The sequence below is a fragment of the Dicentrarchus labrax genome, unplaced genomic scaffold, assembly GCF_905237075.1.
Source record: "Dicentrarchus labrax unplaced genomic scaffold, dlabrax2021, whole genome shotgun sequence".
In the NCBI taxonomy this organism is placed as follows: Eukaryota; Metazoa; Chordata; class Actinopteri; family Moronidae; genus Dicentrarchus; species Dicentrarchus labrax.
The window spans coordinates 28579425-28598412 of NW_026136720.1; the positions used below are offsets into that span (position 1 = coordinate 28579425).

Consider the following 18988-nt stretch of genomic DNA (forward strand, 5'->3'; position numbering starts at 1 on the left):
GGTGTGTGTATGTATGTGTGTGAGTGCGTGTGAGTGTGAACATGTTGCTGTGATAAAGTATGACTTTTTGTTCAAATATCTGTGACGCTTACATTGATTCTGTCTGGCCCAAAGAAATATTTAAAAATGAGGCAAATAAATGGAAGGCAATGGATAAAACATGGGCTCAATAAAATATAAAAAATGAAAAGATGATGTAGCTCAGATTAACGTAACACTTTTGTCCTTTTTCATGATCTTGCAAGGTTTTCACAAAAGGAGGGGATTGTTTAAATTAATATTTGCAATGCAGTTATGTCAGACCTAGGCAAAATCATTGTGCAATCATTCAAATAATTGAAACAGAAGTTGATTTAGTTCACTTTACAAGTGTTTTTTGCCACGACCTGAATGCCAGAGATCATTTCCTCAGCATGTCTTTGCCTCGGTCTGTGACATACTTTGATTTTATTTTTATAAAAGCTTTGGAGAAAGGGCTGAGAGAATATTTACCCTGACTCAAACCCGGGTCGGGGGTCTTTAAAGGTGGTGGTGCGCGAGTTGTGGTCCACAAAATATCGGACTCCCTCTGCGGTGTACTTCATCTCCCAGCCCGGGGGCAAGGGGTGCTCCTTGATCATCCTGCAACAGGGAGAGGGGCAGTGAGCACGGTCCCAGCCGGAGAGGGGGGGGGGTGGTGGTGCCCCGTGCTAGGGGATGAAACTAACACACCTCCCCCGCCAACCTGTGGATCTAAAAGCCCTACAACAAAACTCTGCCTGGAACAAAATTCCCAGCCGTGCTCCGGTGGAGTTTATCTCCTCTGTTGTTTGACTCCTTCAGGCTGCCTAGAAGCACTGGAGATGAATAAAAGTCTGGAGGGCCGCAGCAGGAGAGGCCCGCACAAAATTTCATTATAAAGAGTAGTCACTCTGAGCAGAATTTGTCCAGGAATTCCTTGTTACACCCCGGCCGCAGTTTGTGCCTATCGCGTATTTCATCATTACGTTTGAATCAAAAGGCATCATTCCGTCTGAAATTGAATTACCCAGCGACCTTTGAGAAACCCAGAAGCTCATTTAACAACACTTACCGCTGCTCTGACGGTATTTCCAGAATCCTAAAAGACTCTTCAAACCATCTGGATGAAAAAATATTCAGTCTGCTGCACACTGAAAGACTTTTACACGTTTTCTATCTAGGTAGCCGGAAATGTCCTCACTGGATGTCCTCATGAACACCAACACAGAGAATTATAAATGATGGTAAAACGTTTATATTTAGGTCCATGTTGTTCAACTTCGGCAAAGACATATGTCAATTTCGGCTACCAGCTTTGTCTGGAAACATCATTTTTAAAATTCAGATGGTTAGAAGAGTCTTTGAGGATTCTGGAAATACCTTCAGAACAGCAGGAAGTGTTGTATAACATCCTCCTGAGTTTGTCAGAGGTCGATATACTTAACTCTGTGACTGATGTTACTAGATGAGAGGCACAAACTGGGGCTGGTAACCACACCTCCAGCTAACCCTTATGATGGCATATAGAGAAGAAGATGCCCTGCAAGCTCAAGACACCATAAAACCGGACTTCAAGATTGAAGTGTGTGAAATTTACTTCAGCCAACCGACTGGCGGACAGAGGTTCAATCAGAATGAGTGAGGTGAGAAGAAAAAAATTTAAAAGAGCTCAGGAAGAGTTTAAATGCCAAAGAAATAGAGGGTGATGCCAGAAAAATGATCAAATAAACGGCAGATAGATCATAGGATATCAGCCAAGAGCAAAAAAGTTTCCACACGTGTAGAAGTGCTTTTCACTTCAGAACAATCAATTTTGTAAGAGAAATTCTGCCATGTTCCCGTAAAGTTGCTTAATTTCCCTGGAAAATGTGTCCAATGTTCCTCCTGAATTCCACAATATCCCAGGTATTCCTTGTTCAGTGGGGAAGTACACTAATCTGTGTATGATTATCGTCTTCAGTACAAGCAAACACCCAAAGCGACGTACCATCTCACAGGCAGGCAAAGTCATGCACGCACGCACGCACACACGCACACGCACACGCACACACGCACGCACACACGCGCACACACACGCACACACACACACACACACACACAGAGAGTACTTTTTCTATTTCAGAGTCTCACCCTTGGGTCCGGGGATCGTCCCACTGTGTTGTTCGCGTGTTGTGGTTGACAAAGTACACTCTGCCATTGTCCTGACGCTTCTCTGTGGACACAAAGACAACACAGAAAAGTTGGAGGATTTTGAGAAAAACGCAAACAAAAAAACAAGGGATGAACTCTGTGATAAACAGACGGGTATCAGAGGGATCACCTGACAGGGACAACTGGGCTCACTCTCTCTTTTGGGATGAAGGGAGAAAAAAAATCGCACCGCCATGATAGAGAACCAGCAAGCTCGTGTGATATTTCACTGTGGCTTGATCTGAATACCTCACCAGGGTAAACCTCAGTGTATGTGTGTGTGGAATTAAAGTTGTGGTGGGGGGGTGTTTGAAAGTCAGTCAGTGACCACGTTGTTGGGAACAAATATTAAACATGGAGCCAATATTTTGTTTCAAAATGGCTGAAAAAAAAGCTTCACTGGAAGCACCTTAAACAGAGATTTTATGGAAGTGTGTAAAATGTTCTCTCTCTCTCTGTGTGTGTGTGTGTGTGTGTGTGTGTGTGTGTGTGTGTGTGTGTGTGTGTGTGTGTGTGTGTGTGTGTGTGTGTGTGTGTGTGTATGTGTTTACGGTAGGCCACTGGTCTCATGAGAGAGTAGCTGGTGCCCCATCCTCCTCCCTCCATCGCTCTGACATCTTTTTCTCATTAACAGGAGTGTGTGGAGGGCCCAGAAACAGTAGTGCTCACATTGCAACTCTTACTAGCTTTCTCCTCAACTCCACTCCACCCCCACTTTACTATCCAGTTTGAACCCCCCCCCTTCTTCTACTTTCTTTCATTCGCCACTGTCTCCTTTCCTTCTTCCTTCCCTCTTTTCTCCCATCTTTCTCTTTCTGAATCTGAGCCTAAAAAAAAAAAAAAGAAAAAGAAAAACGAGGGAAGCGACCGCAGATGAAAAAGAGCGCGCCAGAGAAGCGAACCCGAGCCAGCGATATAATTGAGGTTTTCGTCTTGAGGTACCGCAACATGTTGAAAAGGCATCATGGGCAGGGAGCAAGGTTTTTTTTGGAGAGAACATGGCTGTGTGATGAAGTCTGTGAAAATGTTGGTAGGACAGGAGCTGCCAGCGGCATTCGTTTATGAATGAATGACTGTGTGTGACACGATTCTGCACCGATCCGATTACATTACTCATTCGGGAAAATGTTTGGATGATGAAGAGTCCCATCAATAATGCGGCCTCTGTCATATCTGGACTTTAGAGCAAAGTGTGTGCGTAGAGTGATGGATTGGTAGAACACGAGCAGAGTATTGAAAAAGAAAACCGAGAGACAATGGAATGAAAATCAAGATCAGGAGCGGAGACATAAATCAATAAACAACTGATGTGCTCACTGGGGAGCAGAAGAGCCACAGAACCAGCATTGTTTCTGATGTTGCATAAAGGTTTAAAATCGGACAAAATGTGCTCAGAGTTCTGAGAGAGAAAATGCTGCCATAGTGCAAACACTTTGCAAAGTTTCACCTAGACCTCACTCCCTCACAGCTGCCTGCAGGAATGAAAAGCACATTTTGAACAACTTAAATCAAGAACCCACTGTTTAGAGCTTGACAAAGTGGCATTGCTTGACTTTTGGCTACTTGTAAGAGATGCAAGACTGGCAAGGTTTTGATTGAAAACAGCTCAAACTTCAACAGCAGTGAGCTCCAGCAGGTAACGCAGGACTGCCCAGAATCTAACCTGCTGGCAGAAGCCAAACCTCGAGAGTACAGCAACCCCCTTCGCTGAGAGTATTTCTGCCTGGAGTGTGTGCACAAGGAGCGTGTTAGGCAAACTTACCCCATCCAGGAGGCAGCGGGCCCAGAGGATCATTTTCCACCGGAGCACCGGACGGCTGAGGGAGAAACAGAGAGAGAGACAAAACAAATCCAGTTAGGACACCTTTTCTGTCTCTCTCCGCTCTGCGCAGCTTTCTCCTGCTCGCACTGCGTTTGTCCTCGTCCGGGCAAAATTCTTCTGTCTCTCCACTTGATTTCTCACCGCCGCGTGAGGATGAGATAGGGAAAAAACATCCCAAAAAATACAGAAAGGAGGGAAAACCAATGAGAGTTCACATGTGGGAGAAAAAAATAAAAATAAAAAAAATAAAATAACTCACTCAGTAAATCTGTCCCAAACCCAGACAATCAGGTCTTCGCTTGACCTCACTAACTCACGAAACCAGGGATGATACCTGCGGGTAAGTCGGGCAGGCTGGAGTGTGTGCATGTATGTGTGTGTTGAGGGCAGAAAAGGGGGTGGGGGGGTGGCTCCTCTCTGCTGCAGCGGTAAGGGGCGACTGAGGGAGCTGGCCGGCTGGTGGCTCGTATGCCTTCCAAAAACTACATGCTCGGTAGGAGGATAAAACAACAACGCTGTTCCAATGAGCTCACTGGCTGGATGCAAGCCCCACCCCCTCCCGCTTCCCGCTCACCTCCTCAAACACACCCCACCACCTCCTCCTCCTCCTCCACCTCCACCCTGGCACCCCTCCCTACCCCACCCTGAGGTCCTCCTCCTCCTCTCTTCTCTCGCTCTCTCTTCTAGCACTGCTGTGAAAGTAGGCAGGGAAGTGCGATGTCTGAGGGAACTGAGGGAACATTCATGCTTGTTCCAGACTGGACACCCGCCCCACCGCCCCACCCACCCCCGCCTCCTCTCCGGCCGCCCCAACCCACCCCGGCCCTGACAAAAGGCACCTTTATTCACCCTGGGCCTGGAAACCGCTGTTGGGTTTACTCAGCCTGCACTCATATATACACACACACACACACAAAAAGTGTGTGTGTGTGTGTGTGTGTGTGTGTGTGTGTGTGTGTGTGTGTGTGTGTGTGTGTGTGTGTGTGTGTGTGTGTGTGTGTGTGTGTGCCACAGTGTGGAAAGTTTGTCCGTGGCAAACAGTCAATGTGTACGTTCTTATGTTGGAATACACACACATATGAATATATTATCTTGAGTGGAAAAGTAGCTGAAAAGACGCTTGTTAGGAATTAGTGGCTTCTGATGGGTTTTCATGCTAAAAGATGTTTGTCAGACAGGCTGCTTTAGGAGTGTCGCAAACAACTTTAAAATCACTACCCGTACCACCAAGCAGAGCACAGGCCCCTCTAACATCAACTTGTTACGCTGGTGCATGTTGTAGTGCCGCTATAAATAAAAAGGTTGGGGCAAAAAACCCTCAATATGGACAAAAAAATCAAATCAAATGTGGGAAAATTCTATCTATTAAATGGCTGGTTTTGGCAGCACAGGTACATCGAGGTGAAAAAAAAAACCCAAAGCCACCATTTTCCAAATGAAAGCTGGTGGACCTTCAAAGGGTTTTCTTTACACTAAGACATGTTTGCCACTCAAAAGTGATGATTATTTTCTGAGAAGCCACAAAGCAGAGCATTATACACCGAATGTCAACGTCACTTTACACAGCATTTCCCAAAAAGAAATGTGACTGTGCCCATTTCAAATGGCTGTCATGGAAACTCTGAGGGAGTTGGGATGGAAAGGACGGGGCCTGCTGCAGGAGCAAGAGTGGGCACATAACAGGGTTAAAGGGTGTGTGTGTGTGTGTGTGTGTGTGTGTGTGTGTGTGTGTGTGTGTGTGTGTGTGTGTGTCGCTCCCATCAACAGCCAATCTATGCCCCAGCGCCCCACCCTTATGGGTTTTCTGTGACTAAAAAAGGTAAAAGGAGAATATAATGATATAAAGACATGATGACTTCATCCTGGCTCTGACCATTCAGCTCCTCAGCGGCTTCCAGACAGAGCGAGGCTGGAGGGAGGAAAAGACAGAGAGACTGAGAAAACAAGGGAGGGAGAGGAAGAGAGGGGAAAAGCAGCATGTTGGCAGAAACGTGTGAAATAATGGCTTGGTGTTATGGATCTGGAAGGAATACGGCAAAAGGCCCCTGTTTCGAGGCCAAGGCCCCGCAGGTGAAAGCAGCAATTTCAGCTAGTTGCTTTTAGCATGTTTGAACACTAGCGTGGCTTCAAAAAACTATTCATTTATACAACTTTAAAAAGCTTCGTCACATTTCTGTTGCAAAGACGACTTGTTTTCCCACATCTGCAGAGAGTAACTCTGTGTACACAAGGAGAGAGAGTAGTAAGAATCTGGTAAACTTGAGGTCAGTGAGTTCATCAGCCAGTCGAGCACTTTGAAAACACAGTGCGACTCAACCCAACAGCTTCTGTTTGAAAAAGACTGAAACCAACATGTTATCTCATTTTAAGTGACGCCTCTGTATTCATACTTGTGTATTTATTTAACTACAAGCAATTTCATTTTCACTTTAACAAGTTGCTTTCAATTTTGCAATTTCACTGCAAAAAATGCCTGAAATATTGTAACATGCATCGCAATATTTTTTTGAAGTGCTGTCACTAAATCAGGCATTATAGAATGCAACAATCCAGTCCAACAGTAACAAATACACCAATAACTGCCCTTTGGAGTATTGGTGTAGTTTGGAAAATGGCCTTATGCAGTAAACATATATATTTGAATTAAGATTAATGAGATTATAATACGCAGAGTTAAATGATCTGCCCAGACAGACAATTTTAATGCAGAGATAAAACCAACCAGTAAAAACCAACCAATATCGTTCTTTTAGTCATAACATAATGTTGACAAAACCAGCATCGGTGCAGTTTGAATAGCTCCTGTTCATTGTCCTTTCATCGTATAAACCACTTACAAATGAGCTTTATGGAAACATGAGCACTGACGGGTTGTGTGTAAACATGAGTGAACGCGACATTCAGCCGTGCGGGCGTGTGTGAGTTTTCTGTTCGGCGGTGCAAGTGATAAAACACAGGGCTGATTCAGGTGCTGCTGTTAAGGGTCCTTGTTCCAGCGAGAATGGGCAGAAAAGTCGGAAAGGGAGGGAGGGAGGAAGAAGGAGGCAATTGAGGGGAAGGTGAGAGTGGCAAATGACTGATATAGAGTGGTGAAAACAGCAAAAAGGAAGGGAAAGAGGGAATCTGAAATGAAGATATTTTGGTGCCACGCGGAAAAGGGGGGATTTTGAGAGGGAAATCGAGATTGGGAGGGGGATTTTGGAGAGGCGACAGAGAGATGGGGAGGAGGTGGGGTGGGCGGGGTTGAAGGAAAGGATAGAGGTAAGGGAAAGGAAGGTCTGGTAGAAGTGAAAAGAGGTGGGGGAAGGAGGGGAGGGGAGAGCCGGAAACTGCAGTTAATGACTCTGAGGCTGCTCTCTCTGGGGTTTCTAACGAGCCGCAATTACTCTGCAAACACACACACACACGCACACACTAGAACTTGTATATCTGCAAGTATCTGTGTGTAACTAATGTATAAAAACTCTCAATGCATGCACGCTTTGGTGCTTGTGTTTATGAGTTTGCACAGACACAACTTTAACCTGTGTGTGTATATATATGTGTGTGTGTGTTTGTGTATATGCATGCACCAGTTACAGCGCTGTGGTCCATTTAAGAGGACGACCGGCCCCTTGACCCTCCTCGGTTGTCATGTGCTACAGAAAAGAAATGTGGCACCTGACCTCAACATTACAGCCCTGTGAACACATCTGCTCACACACACACACACACACACACACACACACACACACACACACACACACAGACACAGACACACACACAGACACACACAGACACACACACACACACACACACACAGACACACACACACACACACACACACACACACACACACACACACACACAGAGAGAGAGAGAGACAGAGAGAGAGAGAGAGAAAAGAAAAGCTACACTACATTTAACGGACATGTCCTGATTCTTAATGATAAGTGAACGCTCCAGAGGAGTCTTTTACTCATCATTTTTTATGGCACGTGCAGTTAGCGTTAGTCGGGCAGCGGAACATTTGGCTGTGCTCACAGTTGAACTATGAGCTCTTTTGTGTGTGTTTCCTTGTTCACACACACTGGGGCCATAAATAGTCGCTGCTATCAGCAGTGTGGGCATTCCAAGACAGAGCAGTGTACTATCAACATGGAGGGCAGACCTGCCTATTGGCTTTTCTCACACACTGAGGGAGGGGAGGGAGGGAACGACGGCAGAGGAGGAGGAAGGAAGGAGGCAAAGTTTTCTGCCCACACTGAACCTGAATGTTAGCAGAGAGTGTGGACAGCGAGTGTGAGGTGTCACCTTTGAAAACCTGAATTAATCCTGATGCTGCGGTCACTGGAAATGTTTGCATACAGGGTAACCTGGCCATTAAATCAAATACTTATCTCTGCTATAATCCATAATCAAAATGTATCACAGTGCACTTGTCTTGATGCAAAAGAAAATACAAGAACTCTGAAATAAGACCAAAAATTAGCAAAACTACAGTTGAAATCAAAAGTATCTAATCAAAAAATAAGGAAACATGAGTATCTGACAAAGCTTTCAACAGCAGCTTTGGTACTTTCAATACTTGGTGCTATGGACACATTTCATTCGGTCCTAGAGGTCTGATCCTCAGCTGATGCCTTCATATTCACCTGAGTCTTAAATGAAGATGTGAGCTGTACTTTCCCTGCTTAAAGGGCAGCAACAAGGCTGTTTCAGTTACAGTAATAACATTGGTGTTACAATCAATAAAGTAAACAGTGTAATACTATTACCAGGGTCCAAAATGATCAGCCGCCAAGAGCTACTGTAAATGCCAGTAGACAATAAATCAGTAAGAGTACGCAGCTCCAGCACCTGCTCACATTTTGTGTTTAACTTCTCACAAAGGAGTTCTGTTCCTCCGCTGCTCGTATGTTTAACTGCCCAGATGTTTGACGAGGGTTAATTCAAAGTTCAATTGCTTTCACTTCAATAGCATGGGACTGCGTGAGGAGACCTCAAAAATATTAGTTCTGGACAGACTGGAGACACTGACCCTTGACCTACTTGATGATGATGGCATCAAGGGCATAAAAGAAAGAATACTTGGGTGTAAAGACAATGCCAGATGATGAGAGGGTTAGAAGGATGGATGGAGTAAAACAAGTGATGGTTATTTCAAAGATGAAAAACTCACAACAAGAGAACAATGCACTCAGAAGCAGACCAAACACACAAACAGCCACAGTGAGACAAACTTACTTGACAAAAATGTACACACAAATTTCATAAAAACAGGAGCGCGCACACACACAGAGAGTGCAGGGTGGGGTGTTTTTATAGAAGCCTATAAGAGTTTTAAGGCTGGTTTTAATAATAGTCCATTGAGAAGGCTCTGTTGTTTTAGTCCCATAAGTCTTTACTGTCTGCTTCCAGTCTGACCTTGGCTGCTTCACTGAGAGGACGGCGACCATCAGAGACACGACTGAACCTCGACTGACTCCGCTGGAAAATACTATAAACAAGTCTCAAATAGTATGTTTAATCGCCCCTATAGCCGACATCTTCTGACTGCTGCCCAAGGGTTGCACACAGCGCTGATCTTACTTAAAACACTTGAATATTGATTGTGTTCACTCCCAAGGTGCATTTGGGGGGAATGGCATGGACATCTAAACCCAGCAGTAATGTGTAACAGTGCAGGGTTTTACCTCTAAGAACCCAAAAGAGGTGACAAAACAAATGACTGCACAGTCTTAACATTATAAGTTAAATATCATCAAGGCTAATCAGCTGCTAGGATTTTCTTTTATTGTGAAAGCTGCAAGCTCTGAGGAAACATACAGGTGCAGCAGGACACAACTATAACACAACTCGCCAAATGCTGTGTATGACATCATATCGATCAAACCTGTGTTTGGGAAATTGGATTTAATCAATATTTTGTATATTAACAATGGATCTAGTGACTATATGCACTGTATATTAGCTTAGACTCCTGAACTCATTGTTTTGGTCATGTTTTTAAGTCTATAACTGGTTCAATCACGCTCCTTCACACAGTGCATTCAGTGCAGTGGCGCAGGCCCACATGAGACTTTGCAAGATAGACCCTCCCTTTCCAAGGAGAAACTGCGGTGTAAGTATACATAAATGAAATTTCCAAATGAAAGAACCAATCCTTTGTTATCTTTGCCTGAGCGTGTCACTATCTCCTGTATACTATCATACTGTGTGCATGTAAACTTGGCCAGTGAAGGCTTGGAGTACCTGGTAGAGGAAGCGCTGGCTGAACTGGTGCATGGCGCCCTGCAGCTGGCTGCGCTGGCTCTGCCACTGCTGGTAGTTGCGCACCGTCTCGGCCGTGGGCCTCTGCCATGTGGTGGTTCTGGTGTTGTGGTCCACGTAGTAGTACCTCCCCCGCTGGTCCACTCGCTTCTCCCAGCTGGAAGAGAGGGGGGCAGAGAGATTGTGGGGGGGGGCTGTGGCTTTCAACAACATCTTTAATAAGCACATCAAGGGTGGGTGGTTGTATCAAAAAGCTACGCTGCTGATAGTAACAGCGCTGATTCACAGAGATAAGGAAAAAGAAGTAAAGGCAAGAAAAGGAAAGAAAACAGTAAGAGGAGGGAGACTGAGAGTGGGAGGGAGGAAGAGGAAAAGGGGAAAGAAAGGGGAGGGAAGAGTGGGATTAAAAAGTAAAGATATAAAGAAACCGGATGAAGCAGGAAAGAAAGGGAGAAGCAACACATATGGGAAGGAAAGGATGGTTAAACCAAACACATTCCTGACATAAAGTACTTCATTAAAGTTGTGGATTACTGAGGTGAGCAGAATAAAACAAGATTTTTTTGGTTTTCAAATGTAACCTTGAACATGATCAGTGCCCCACAATAAACGTTCCAGGGACATATTAAAGCTGGTGAATATTCACATGGCCGGCCCCTTGATTTTTTAAATTTGTTTTGGCAGTATTATCACTGGTTTGGCTCAGCCTCAGATGTCATCAAACAGTTTATTCACTTTAAAGACAATGCCAGCGCTCAATTACGATGATGAGGGAAAACAATGGGTGACGCCAGGTTTCTGAGTGACAATAACCATGTGCTGTGCTGTGTGTCTGTGTGTCAGTGCCTGCCAGTTACGCAGAGGTCTATGTATATCCTGTTCCTCCCCTGAGATGGGGGGTCTGGACACAGACTGAGATATAGACGGTCGACAGAAACATTAACGTGGCTCCCCACACGCAGACCAGGTCCCTGAGCTCAGCGGGGCTGACTGCTGTTCTGTTGCTATTCTCATATCTCTGACTTCAGCGCTACAGAATTTGGAAGAGAAAACAGCATCGACTTCCGTATGCTAACAAAAACACACAGTGCAGATACCAACAGACTTCAGAAAGGCACGCACGCACGCACACAGAACAAAAGGAATAAACACTGATGTAGACCGTGACATCGCTTTCACTGTAGCCCTTATGTTAAAACTTTATCTCTGTGACCTTCTTCCTCTCTGGTTTGTTCAGTGTTTTTCTTAAGTTTGCTTTCCACAGTAGTCAGGATATAAAACACCAGCCACTGCAATGAAAGTGAGAGACAAGCTGTGAAATAAATTCTGCTCTACTCCTCTACAGTCGGCTGGTAAGATACACCAATTGGCATTGGTGCGCCGGCACAAAAGTTCCCCGATTAATAAAGTGTGCATCTATTTATTTTATATAATTGATGTGAAATGTGACCAACAATTTAAGATTTCAATTGATTCCTCCTCTCTAAACTGCTTCTCAAGCTGCTTACATAAAACCAAATAAGTATGTGTATCATATTGAATTGTATGTATCGTGTCGTAATGCGTTGAATCAAATGGCACTGCAGTGCAACAGAGGTGAATCATATCTTATCGGATTGGTAGTTGCTTCATATGTATCTTTAATGCATTGGTCCGTTGGCAATGTCAGAGATGAGTATCATGTCGGCCTCAGGGATGATGATGCACTTCCACATTCTACAAGGAACTTTCATGAGTAAAAATCTTAAATATTCAAAACTCCCTGACGTTGTCTGTTTGTAAGACAGTTCCCAAAGCTTAATGATATTGGATTACGTATAGAAAATACCTCAAGAAAGAACTTAAAGTATAATCAGTATGAATGTCAAGTCATAAACTTTTCATTTGCTGGATCCACCCACTGGTCCAAGACCTCTAAATAGACTCACTTTTGATGCACCAAAGCTATTAATGCAAACTCACACACCGTACTAAGTGTGTATTCAGCATGCAGGAGGGGAGCTGAATGAAAGGTTTACTACAGTATGTGAAGCATGGTATTATGCTCAGTCAGCTTTCTATGGATGAATACATATTTATCTAAAGTTAGAATCCTCTAGATTTTCATCACATCCAGCTCCATTCATTAAGTGTTTTGGGGGATTTTATGCTCTTTGGTAGCAAGAGGACGGAAAATGAGAGGACAGAGATGGGGAATGACATGCAACAAAGGGTCCCTAGTCAGACTAAAACCAGGGATGTTGCGGTTCTAAGTCGACACTTTAACCCCTGAGGACTATTTTCAGCAGCAGGTGGGTTTGTGGGTGAGTCCAAATAACAACAATGTGTGTTAATGGTAGTATAGGAACATGACACCCAGTGCAAAAATGTGTCTCATCTATGTCGAGAGTCAGTAATGTTGGAACAGCGGAAAGACTAACAAAGACAGTTCTGGTGAGTTTTATCTTGTTTCTGTCCAATTTGAATTAAGTTATGATATTACAATGATATGCAAGGTAGAATTATCGTTTTTGTCTATGGAGTCTGGGGGAGAGCGATAGTGATATTACGGCTGTTTCTGCTAGGGGACCTTTCCATAATGTTGACACTTAGAACACAATCTGAGCCCATCAGTGACCAAAAAAAAAAAAACTTACTGGTACTATGACGGGTGCATTTATCATCAAGTACTAGCAAACGTTATATGGCAGCAATAACAGTCATATTTATTTCAACCAAACCAGTGTTGGTGATTGTTGGAAAATCTAACAAAGTCGGTTTTGGTGAGTTTTTTTTTGTTTCTGTCCAGTTTGAAGTCGGTTTTAAGATTATCTGTAAGGTAGAAATACTGTTGTTTTCCAATGGAGTCTGGTCTAAGATGTTGTGCTCTTGTAAGACACCTAATGGGAAGTACATTTTGTATCTATATAACCTTTAAAGCATGCAAAACCTTTTCTTTCTACTAATATTTTTTATCTATTCAGTCTGGTACTTGAGTGAGATGACAGGGTCTAAAACTCTTTCTTTGATGAGAGCTTTTTAGCATAGAGCTGACATACTCAGCATTGGTGTCTCCAGTGGGAAGTGATCCCACATGGTTTACTTTTGTCAGTTCAGAAACAACAGTAAAGTAAATTATCTGATGTGAGGATTTAAATAATAATGTTCCTCTGTTGTCCTCTGTAGGGAAAATTGTTTCTCTTGTGGTCAGAAGTCGGGCTCAGCAACACGACAGCACCCCGGGAGCTGGTGGGCTTCAATATCTTGCTCAAGGACACTTCAACAGCGTGGATGATTGCAAACACAGGGAGTTATTTGGTTGAGGGATAGTCTCTCTGACCACTGTGCCTTTGAGCTTCTTTTAAAAGGCAGGAAAAAACACTGTTCCCTCTCTGATATTAGCACTAGCTAGTTATTTACTGGAGCCAGGGAAAATCCCAGAGCCCACAAAGGCCTGTCTGAGAGTCTCTACTTAGTTCTGCTATCTGACTTTAACTCTTCATACCACTCATGTCATTTACTATGTAATCCATGCATTTCTGGGAATTAGATGTGTACAGTCCCCTCACCATGATTAAGATTAAACAGTATGTTGATCTTGTATTGAACACGCATGATTCACCATGTTGGCCGAGAGCACATTGAACTCCTGTTTTCTGTCCCTGTCCCATTTCCTATTGGATTATCTGTCAAAATAAAAAGCACTTCATATTTTCTGTTAAGCACCTCGGTGCAGTGAAAAGATCGTCTCTTCCTAACACACACTGCCATGTAGAGAGCCACTGCAACTGAACAGCATGGGAGAGACTGCAGTATTATTCACAGCTTTGATTAAGTTGCGTATAAGCAAGAGGTTGGTTTTTAGACCGTCCATTTGGCCTTAGAAAATGTCTTGAGAAGAAGTTGGTTGGAACTGGTTGCTCCCATTCTGTGCTGGGATTTATTTCTTACCCTTACCATTTAAAAAGATTTAGTTGTCAAAATATAACCATTTGATGTATGATGTTGAAGTCTGTAAACACTGATACTAACACGGCAAGACTAAAAGAAAGCGTGTTATGACTTCCTGCAATTTACCAGAGTGGTTGAACTTGCATCACTAGTTACAAACTCTACAGCATATTTGATAAAGAGCAGCATGACTCAGGAGTTCTCCTCAGTTGGCTTCGGATGGCTTTCATTATTTCAGCTTCCAAACCTCGATTGCTTAACTCCCCTCAGCCTGCCCCCACCCAAACTTCTAAACAGTTCCTGGTGTGTACATCTGGAGCACTAGCCCGGTATTAGCTTGCTAATTGATCCTCTGTAGGGCCACGGCGGCCAGCAGCCAGCACAGTGGTGGATGGAAGTACATGTGGCACTAAGAAAGGACTTTTGTTCTCCGGGCCCCCACGCTCCTGGTTCTTGTATGGAAAAACTGAGATGGGGGTGGGGGTGACATTTTCCTAAAAACAGCCTCTCTGTCTCCCCGTCACCCAGTCACACACTCTGAAAATCAACAAATAATTGGTGCAAGTAAAATGTCCTAAAAAGGGCTGGGCTCTGGCAGGGGTACTAATGCTAAAGAGAGGGAGAAAAGTGTGTTCTCATTATGGCAGCTTAGCGAACAAACACTACAATCAAACCGGGTGATTTAGGACCAATTATAATGTGTGTAGTTGTAAGACTGGGGGCTGAACTTGGACATTTCTCTGCATTAGGGTTGGGAGGGTTACTTTAAAAATGTAATCTGACACAGTTACTAATAACCTGTTAAAAAAATTTTGTCAGTGACCTCCTCCAAGTATCACAATATTAAAGTAACATTACTTGATTACTTTCAGTTACTTTTAGATTACCTCAACATCAAATATGTAAATAAAAAGGAGAGAAAAGAAATGTCAATAAGAAGTACTGATGAAATTGTATTCTACAAGACAACAGAGCAATGTAACCGTAGAAAAGAACATGGAAAATGATGCTAAATGATTTTTGCTCAGTGTATTTAAAAAAAAGATGTATTTTAAAATTGTAATATTGCTAATAATCCCTTTTTTAATAAATGTAACTGAAATCTGATTACGTCTTTTTTCCTGTTATCTTTTTTGTATCCTGATTGAGTACCTCCATTACATGTAACCTGTGACTCCCCAAGCCGGCTCTAGACACACCTTATCTGCACATGTCCAATGAAATGAACGGGGTTAAGGCCAGGTCATGCCAGAATTTAATACAGCAACATCTTGAGGCAAATTCTGAGTTTAACTTTGACTCACGAATGGGCAAAACATGGCCCAATGCCGACCACACGTATCAACTGCATAACCCTAACGTGTGTCAAACTATCAATGCATCAACAAAGAAGAGGAGTATATAAAAGGGTAACAGGCATACCCCGGTGGCAGTGGTCTCTCCCAGGTTGTGGTTTTGGTGTTGTGGTCGACGTAGTACACTCTGCCATGAGGCAACACCCTCTGCTCCCAGCTACGAGAGAGAGAGAGAGAGAGAGAGAGAGAGAGAGAGAGAGAGAGAGACAAACAACACATTACAAAAATATCACAAGCACCTATTTTCTAAGATGCCATAATTAACACAACTTAGACTCAACAGGAAAGTGCTCCGCATGTAACAGTGTGTGACCAACATAGACAGAGAGGAGTACTGATGCCGTGAACCCAGAGGACACGTCAGCTCTCTAAATATGTCTTAATCACCTGCAATCATTCAGTTGTTTGGTGCCATTAATAGCCTTGTAATTATTCACCAAATATATCACATCTTTCTTTGGAACTACTTTTCCCTGTGAATTGCTTTGCCAACAAATTTACTGTTGTATTTCAGGTCATCAAGCTCATCCGACCTGAACCGAGAGAGAAATACAGGGGGCACAGCAAGGAAATCAAACAACAGATCAGTGGACAGACTTCATCGCAGCATCCCACCCATTAACCATCCTGCACATTCATAACTACTATCATGATTCAATATTGATGATCCAATATATACATTACAATTTTCTTTTGTCATCTCACACTAAGCTCATTCAGCTGATGAGTCTTTTTCATGACATTTTGTCTTCAGGTAAAGTGCACGTGTATTAAATAAAGTCATTAATGTCATTCGAAAACTGTAGACGGCAAACTGGATGTCATGTCAGTAGATGAGATCAGACCAGCAGAGAATACCAGCAACGGTAACGGTAGACAGTATTGCTGTCTAAAATTAAAATATTTTAACTTTTGGTATTTAAAACCAGATGTTACATAGCTCCCTCGCACAAGGAGAAAACATGGGAAATCTGGACAACGAGACGATGAGTATTTAATATATTTTATTCCATGTTGTGTAAACGATTAAAAAGCACCATAGCAACATATTGTCATGCGTGTTTGGATTTGCCGTCCTGCCTTTCCGTCGGACTGTTCCTTTGTTTTTCCTACGCTCTGAGGAAGGTGCTGTCCCTGCCTCAGTCCATGTGAAAGCAGCATTAGGGATGTTCCTGGAGACTAATTTCCCCGTCAATTAAATGCTGGTTCATATCTGGTGGGGGGCACTGTTAACCAGCATTGCACAATGTATAGTAATAAAATATTAATAAAACTTTAACTGACTTGTATTTCCCTAACTGACCAGCAAGGGTAGCAATGTTTAAAACGACTTGTTGACTTATTGCGCACATTCCTAATCAGAGTACAGAGTAACATCACAGAGCAACCTTGTTAGTTCCATTTGTGCTGTTCCTGCTATGACAAGCCAAAGGCTACATTCACGTTGTGGGCCTTAGTGATTTATCTTCTTAACACATTATTTGTTAAATGTGGCCCATATCAGACGAACACAAGTTCAGACGGGCCTGCCCCCACTGCTAAAAAAACCCTAGAGGAAACACTGGAAAGTGAACCGAATCAGAATAGAAAAGATTAGATTCCATGTGATTTGTGCTGTCTGCTGCTATATTCAACAGTCAAATAGCTCGCCATCTCTGGGAGAATATTATTATTATTATTATTATTATTATTACTACATTACTATTTTGACTGAAACTGGATACCAACTGGATATCTTTAAATATGCAGATCATTGATTGATTTATTCTGACTTTCAAAGTTAAATATGATCCTGACCATTGTTTGGGGAATGTACTATTAAAGAAATGCATGAAGAAGCAATAAGTGAAGTCATTTACAGCTGCAAGCAGCAATACAGCAAGCAGGCTCCATTTTATTACTGTATGTAGTCATGAGGACTGCAAAGGAAATGAAAAGTTGAAGTAAGGGTGGATTCTCATATTTCTTACACTAAAACAGCTCATTGTCAATGACTTTTAGAGTGTTAAATGTGTAGGACTGCCGTCATGTCACCAACATGAGGGTTTCCACAATTAACATGCATCACTTTGAATGAGACCGGAGTATTCAGCGAGGTTTGGTACAATTTCATACCAATGAATGAATAATAATAATAATAATAATAATAATAATAATAATAATAATAAAAACCTACAACTTATCCTAAAACCAAATACATTTACATATACATTTTGTTGTTGGTATTTATATTTGACAGTGAGAGTAGAGAGAGTTAGGAAAAGCAGGGTAGAGAGAGAGAGGGGATTACACGCAGCAAAAGCCTGTGCCAGACGCTACGGTCAGGACTCAGCCTGGATGTGTGGTACGCACTCTACCAGGTGAGCTACCGGGGCACCAGAGTTGGGATTGTTTAGTCAAACTACAGTTTCAAAGGTCAAAAATGTACTTTAGATCCAAACTTTATTATAGTGACAGCTGAAGATAGACAGGTAAGGGGGATAAAGAGGGGGGGATGGCACGCAGCAAAGGGCTGCAGGTCGGATTCAAACCCTGGACCGCTGCAGCAGGGACTCGGCCTCGGTACATGGGTCGCCAGCTCTACCCACTGAGCTATCTGGGCGCCCGGGCCTTTTGTACTTTTTGTATGTTTCGTAGCCACCGTAGTTTCTTTCTTTCTTTCTACACACTATACAGCCCGTTCTCGTTCCCAGGTCACTAAATACAGACGTGAGCGGCGTTCAGCTAGTAGCAATTCACTGCTAGATGCCATTAAATCCTACACACTGCTCCTTTAAGCAGTCTCAGCTTCCTCATTCATTTGTTTATAAAATTCAGAGTCAGACTGATTCTGTATTGTCCTCTGTGCAGGGAATTAGTTTTCAGAAATAACATAGGCAAGGCATAAGCAAACAAGAACGGTACAACAGTATTACAGTGTGTCCAGGCTATTTAAAGGGGTTATGGATGAGGGCACAAACTCCTCCTAAAGCTTGATTTTTGCTGATTTGCTGGGTTGAGGGGATAGTCGTGTGCTCTGCGAGTGGTGGCAGAGCAATTCTTTTAGAAGATCAGGATGAGGAGCTTGTTTCAATTGGCGAGGGCGAGTATAAACATTTTAAATTAGCTACAAATGTATTTTCATGAGAAATGTATGAAATTTACCAAATCATCTTCCATTTGTTCATTTCCTCACACATAAATTTAGTGAATATTAAGAAAACACTACCTTATTTCCTGAGGACCAAGTTTACAGTAGCTTTTACAGTCATGTTTGTTCTGCTTTTTTGCAGTTGTCTCTTTCTAACATGGCACTGATTATCACTTTCAAGAGAAAGAAATAGGGAAAAGACTGGAAAAAAGGATATTGATAAAGAATCCAGAAACAAAACCATATCAATGTCATAACCAGGCACAAATTCTTTCTTGTTTCAGTCCTGTGCCATTTCCATCCCTCTCA

General features: G+C 42.9%; 1 protein-coding gene across 3 annotated transcripts in view; it reads right to left on the minus strand.

The window, feature by feature from the left end:
* wwp2 (WW domain containing E3 ubiquitin protein ligase 2) overlaps nucleotides 1-18988 on the minus strand; it is a 57769-nt gene that overhangs the window by 11604 nt on the left and 27177 nt on the right. The window contains exons 9-13 of one of the 3 annotated variants that reach the window (XM_051383171.1): nucleotides 15617-15706; nucleotides 10247-10421; nucleotides 3953-4007; nucleotides 2131-2212; nucleotides 493-621 (exon numbers count right to left, since the gene is read on the minus strand). In XM_051383171.1, the coding sequence (XP_051239131.1) occupies nucleotides 493-621; nucleotides 2131-2212; nucleotides 3953-4007; nucleotides 10247-10421; nucleotides 15617-15706 (531 nt within the window). Of the gene's footprint in view, nucleotides 1-492; nucleotides 622-2130; nucleotides 2213-3952; nucleotides 4008-4271; nucleotides 4458-10246; nucleotides 10422-15616; nucleotides 15707-18988 lie in introns of those variants that run through there. The other 2 variants (XM_051383172.1, XM_051383173.1) reach the window with 2 other exon arrangements.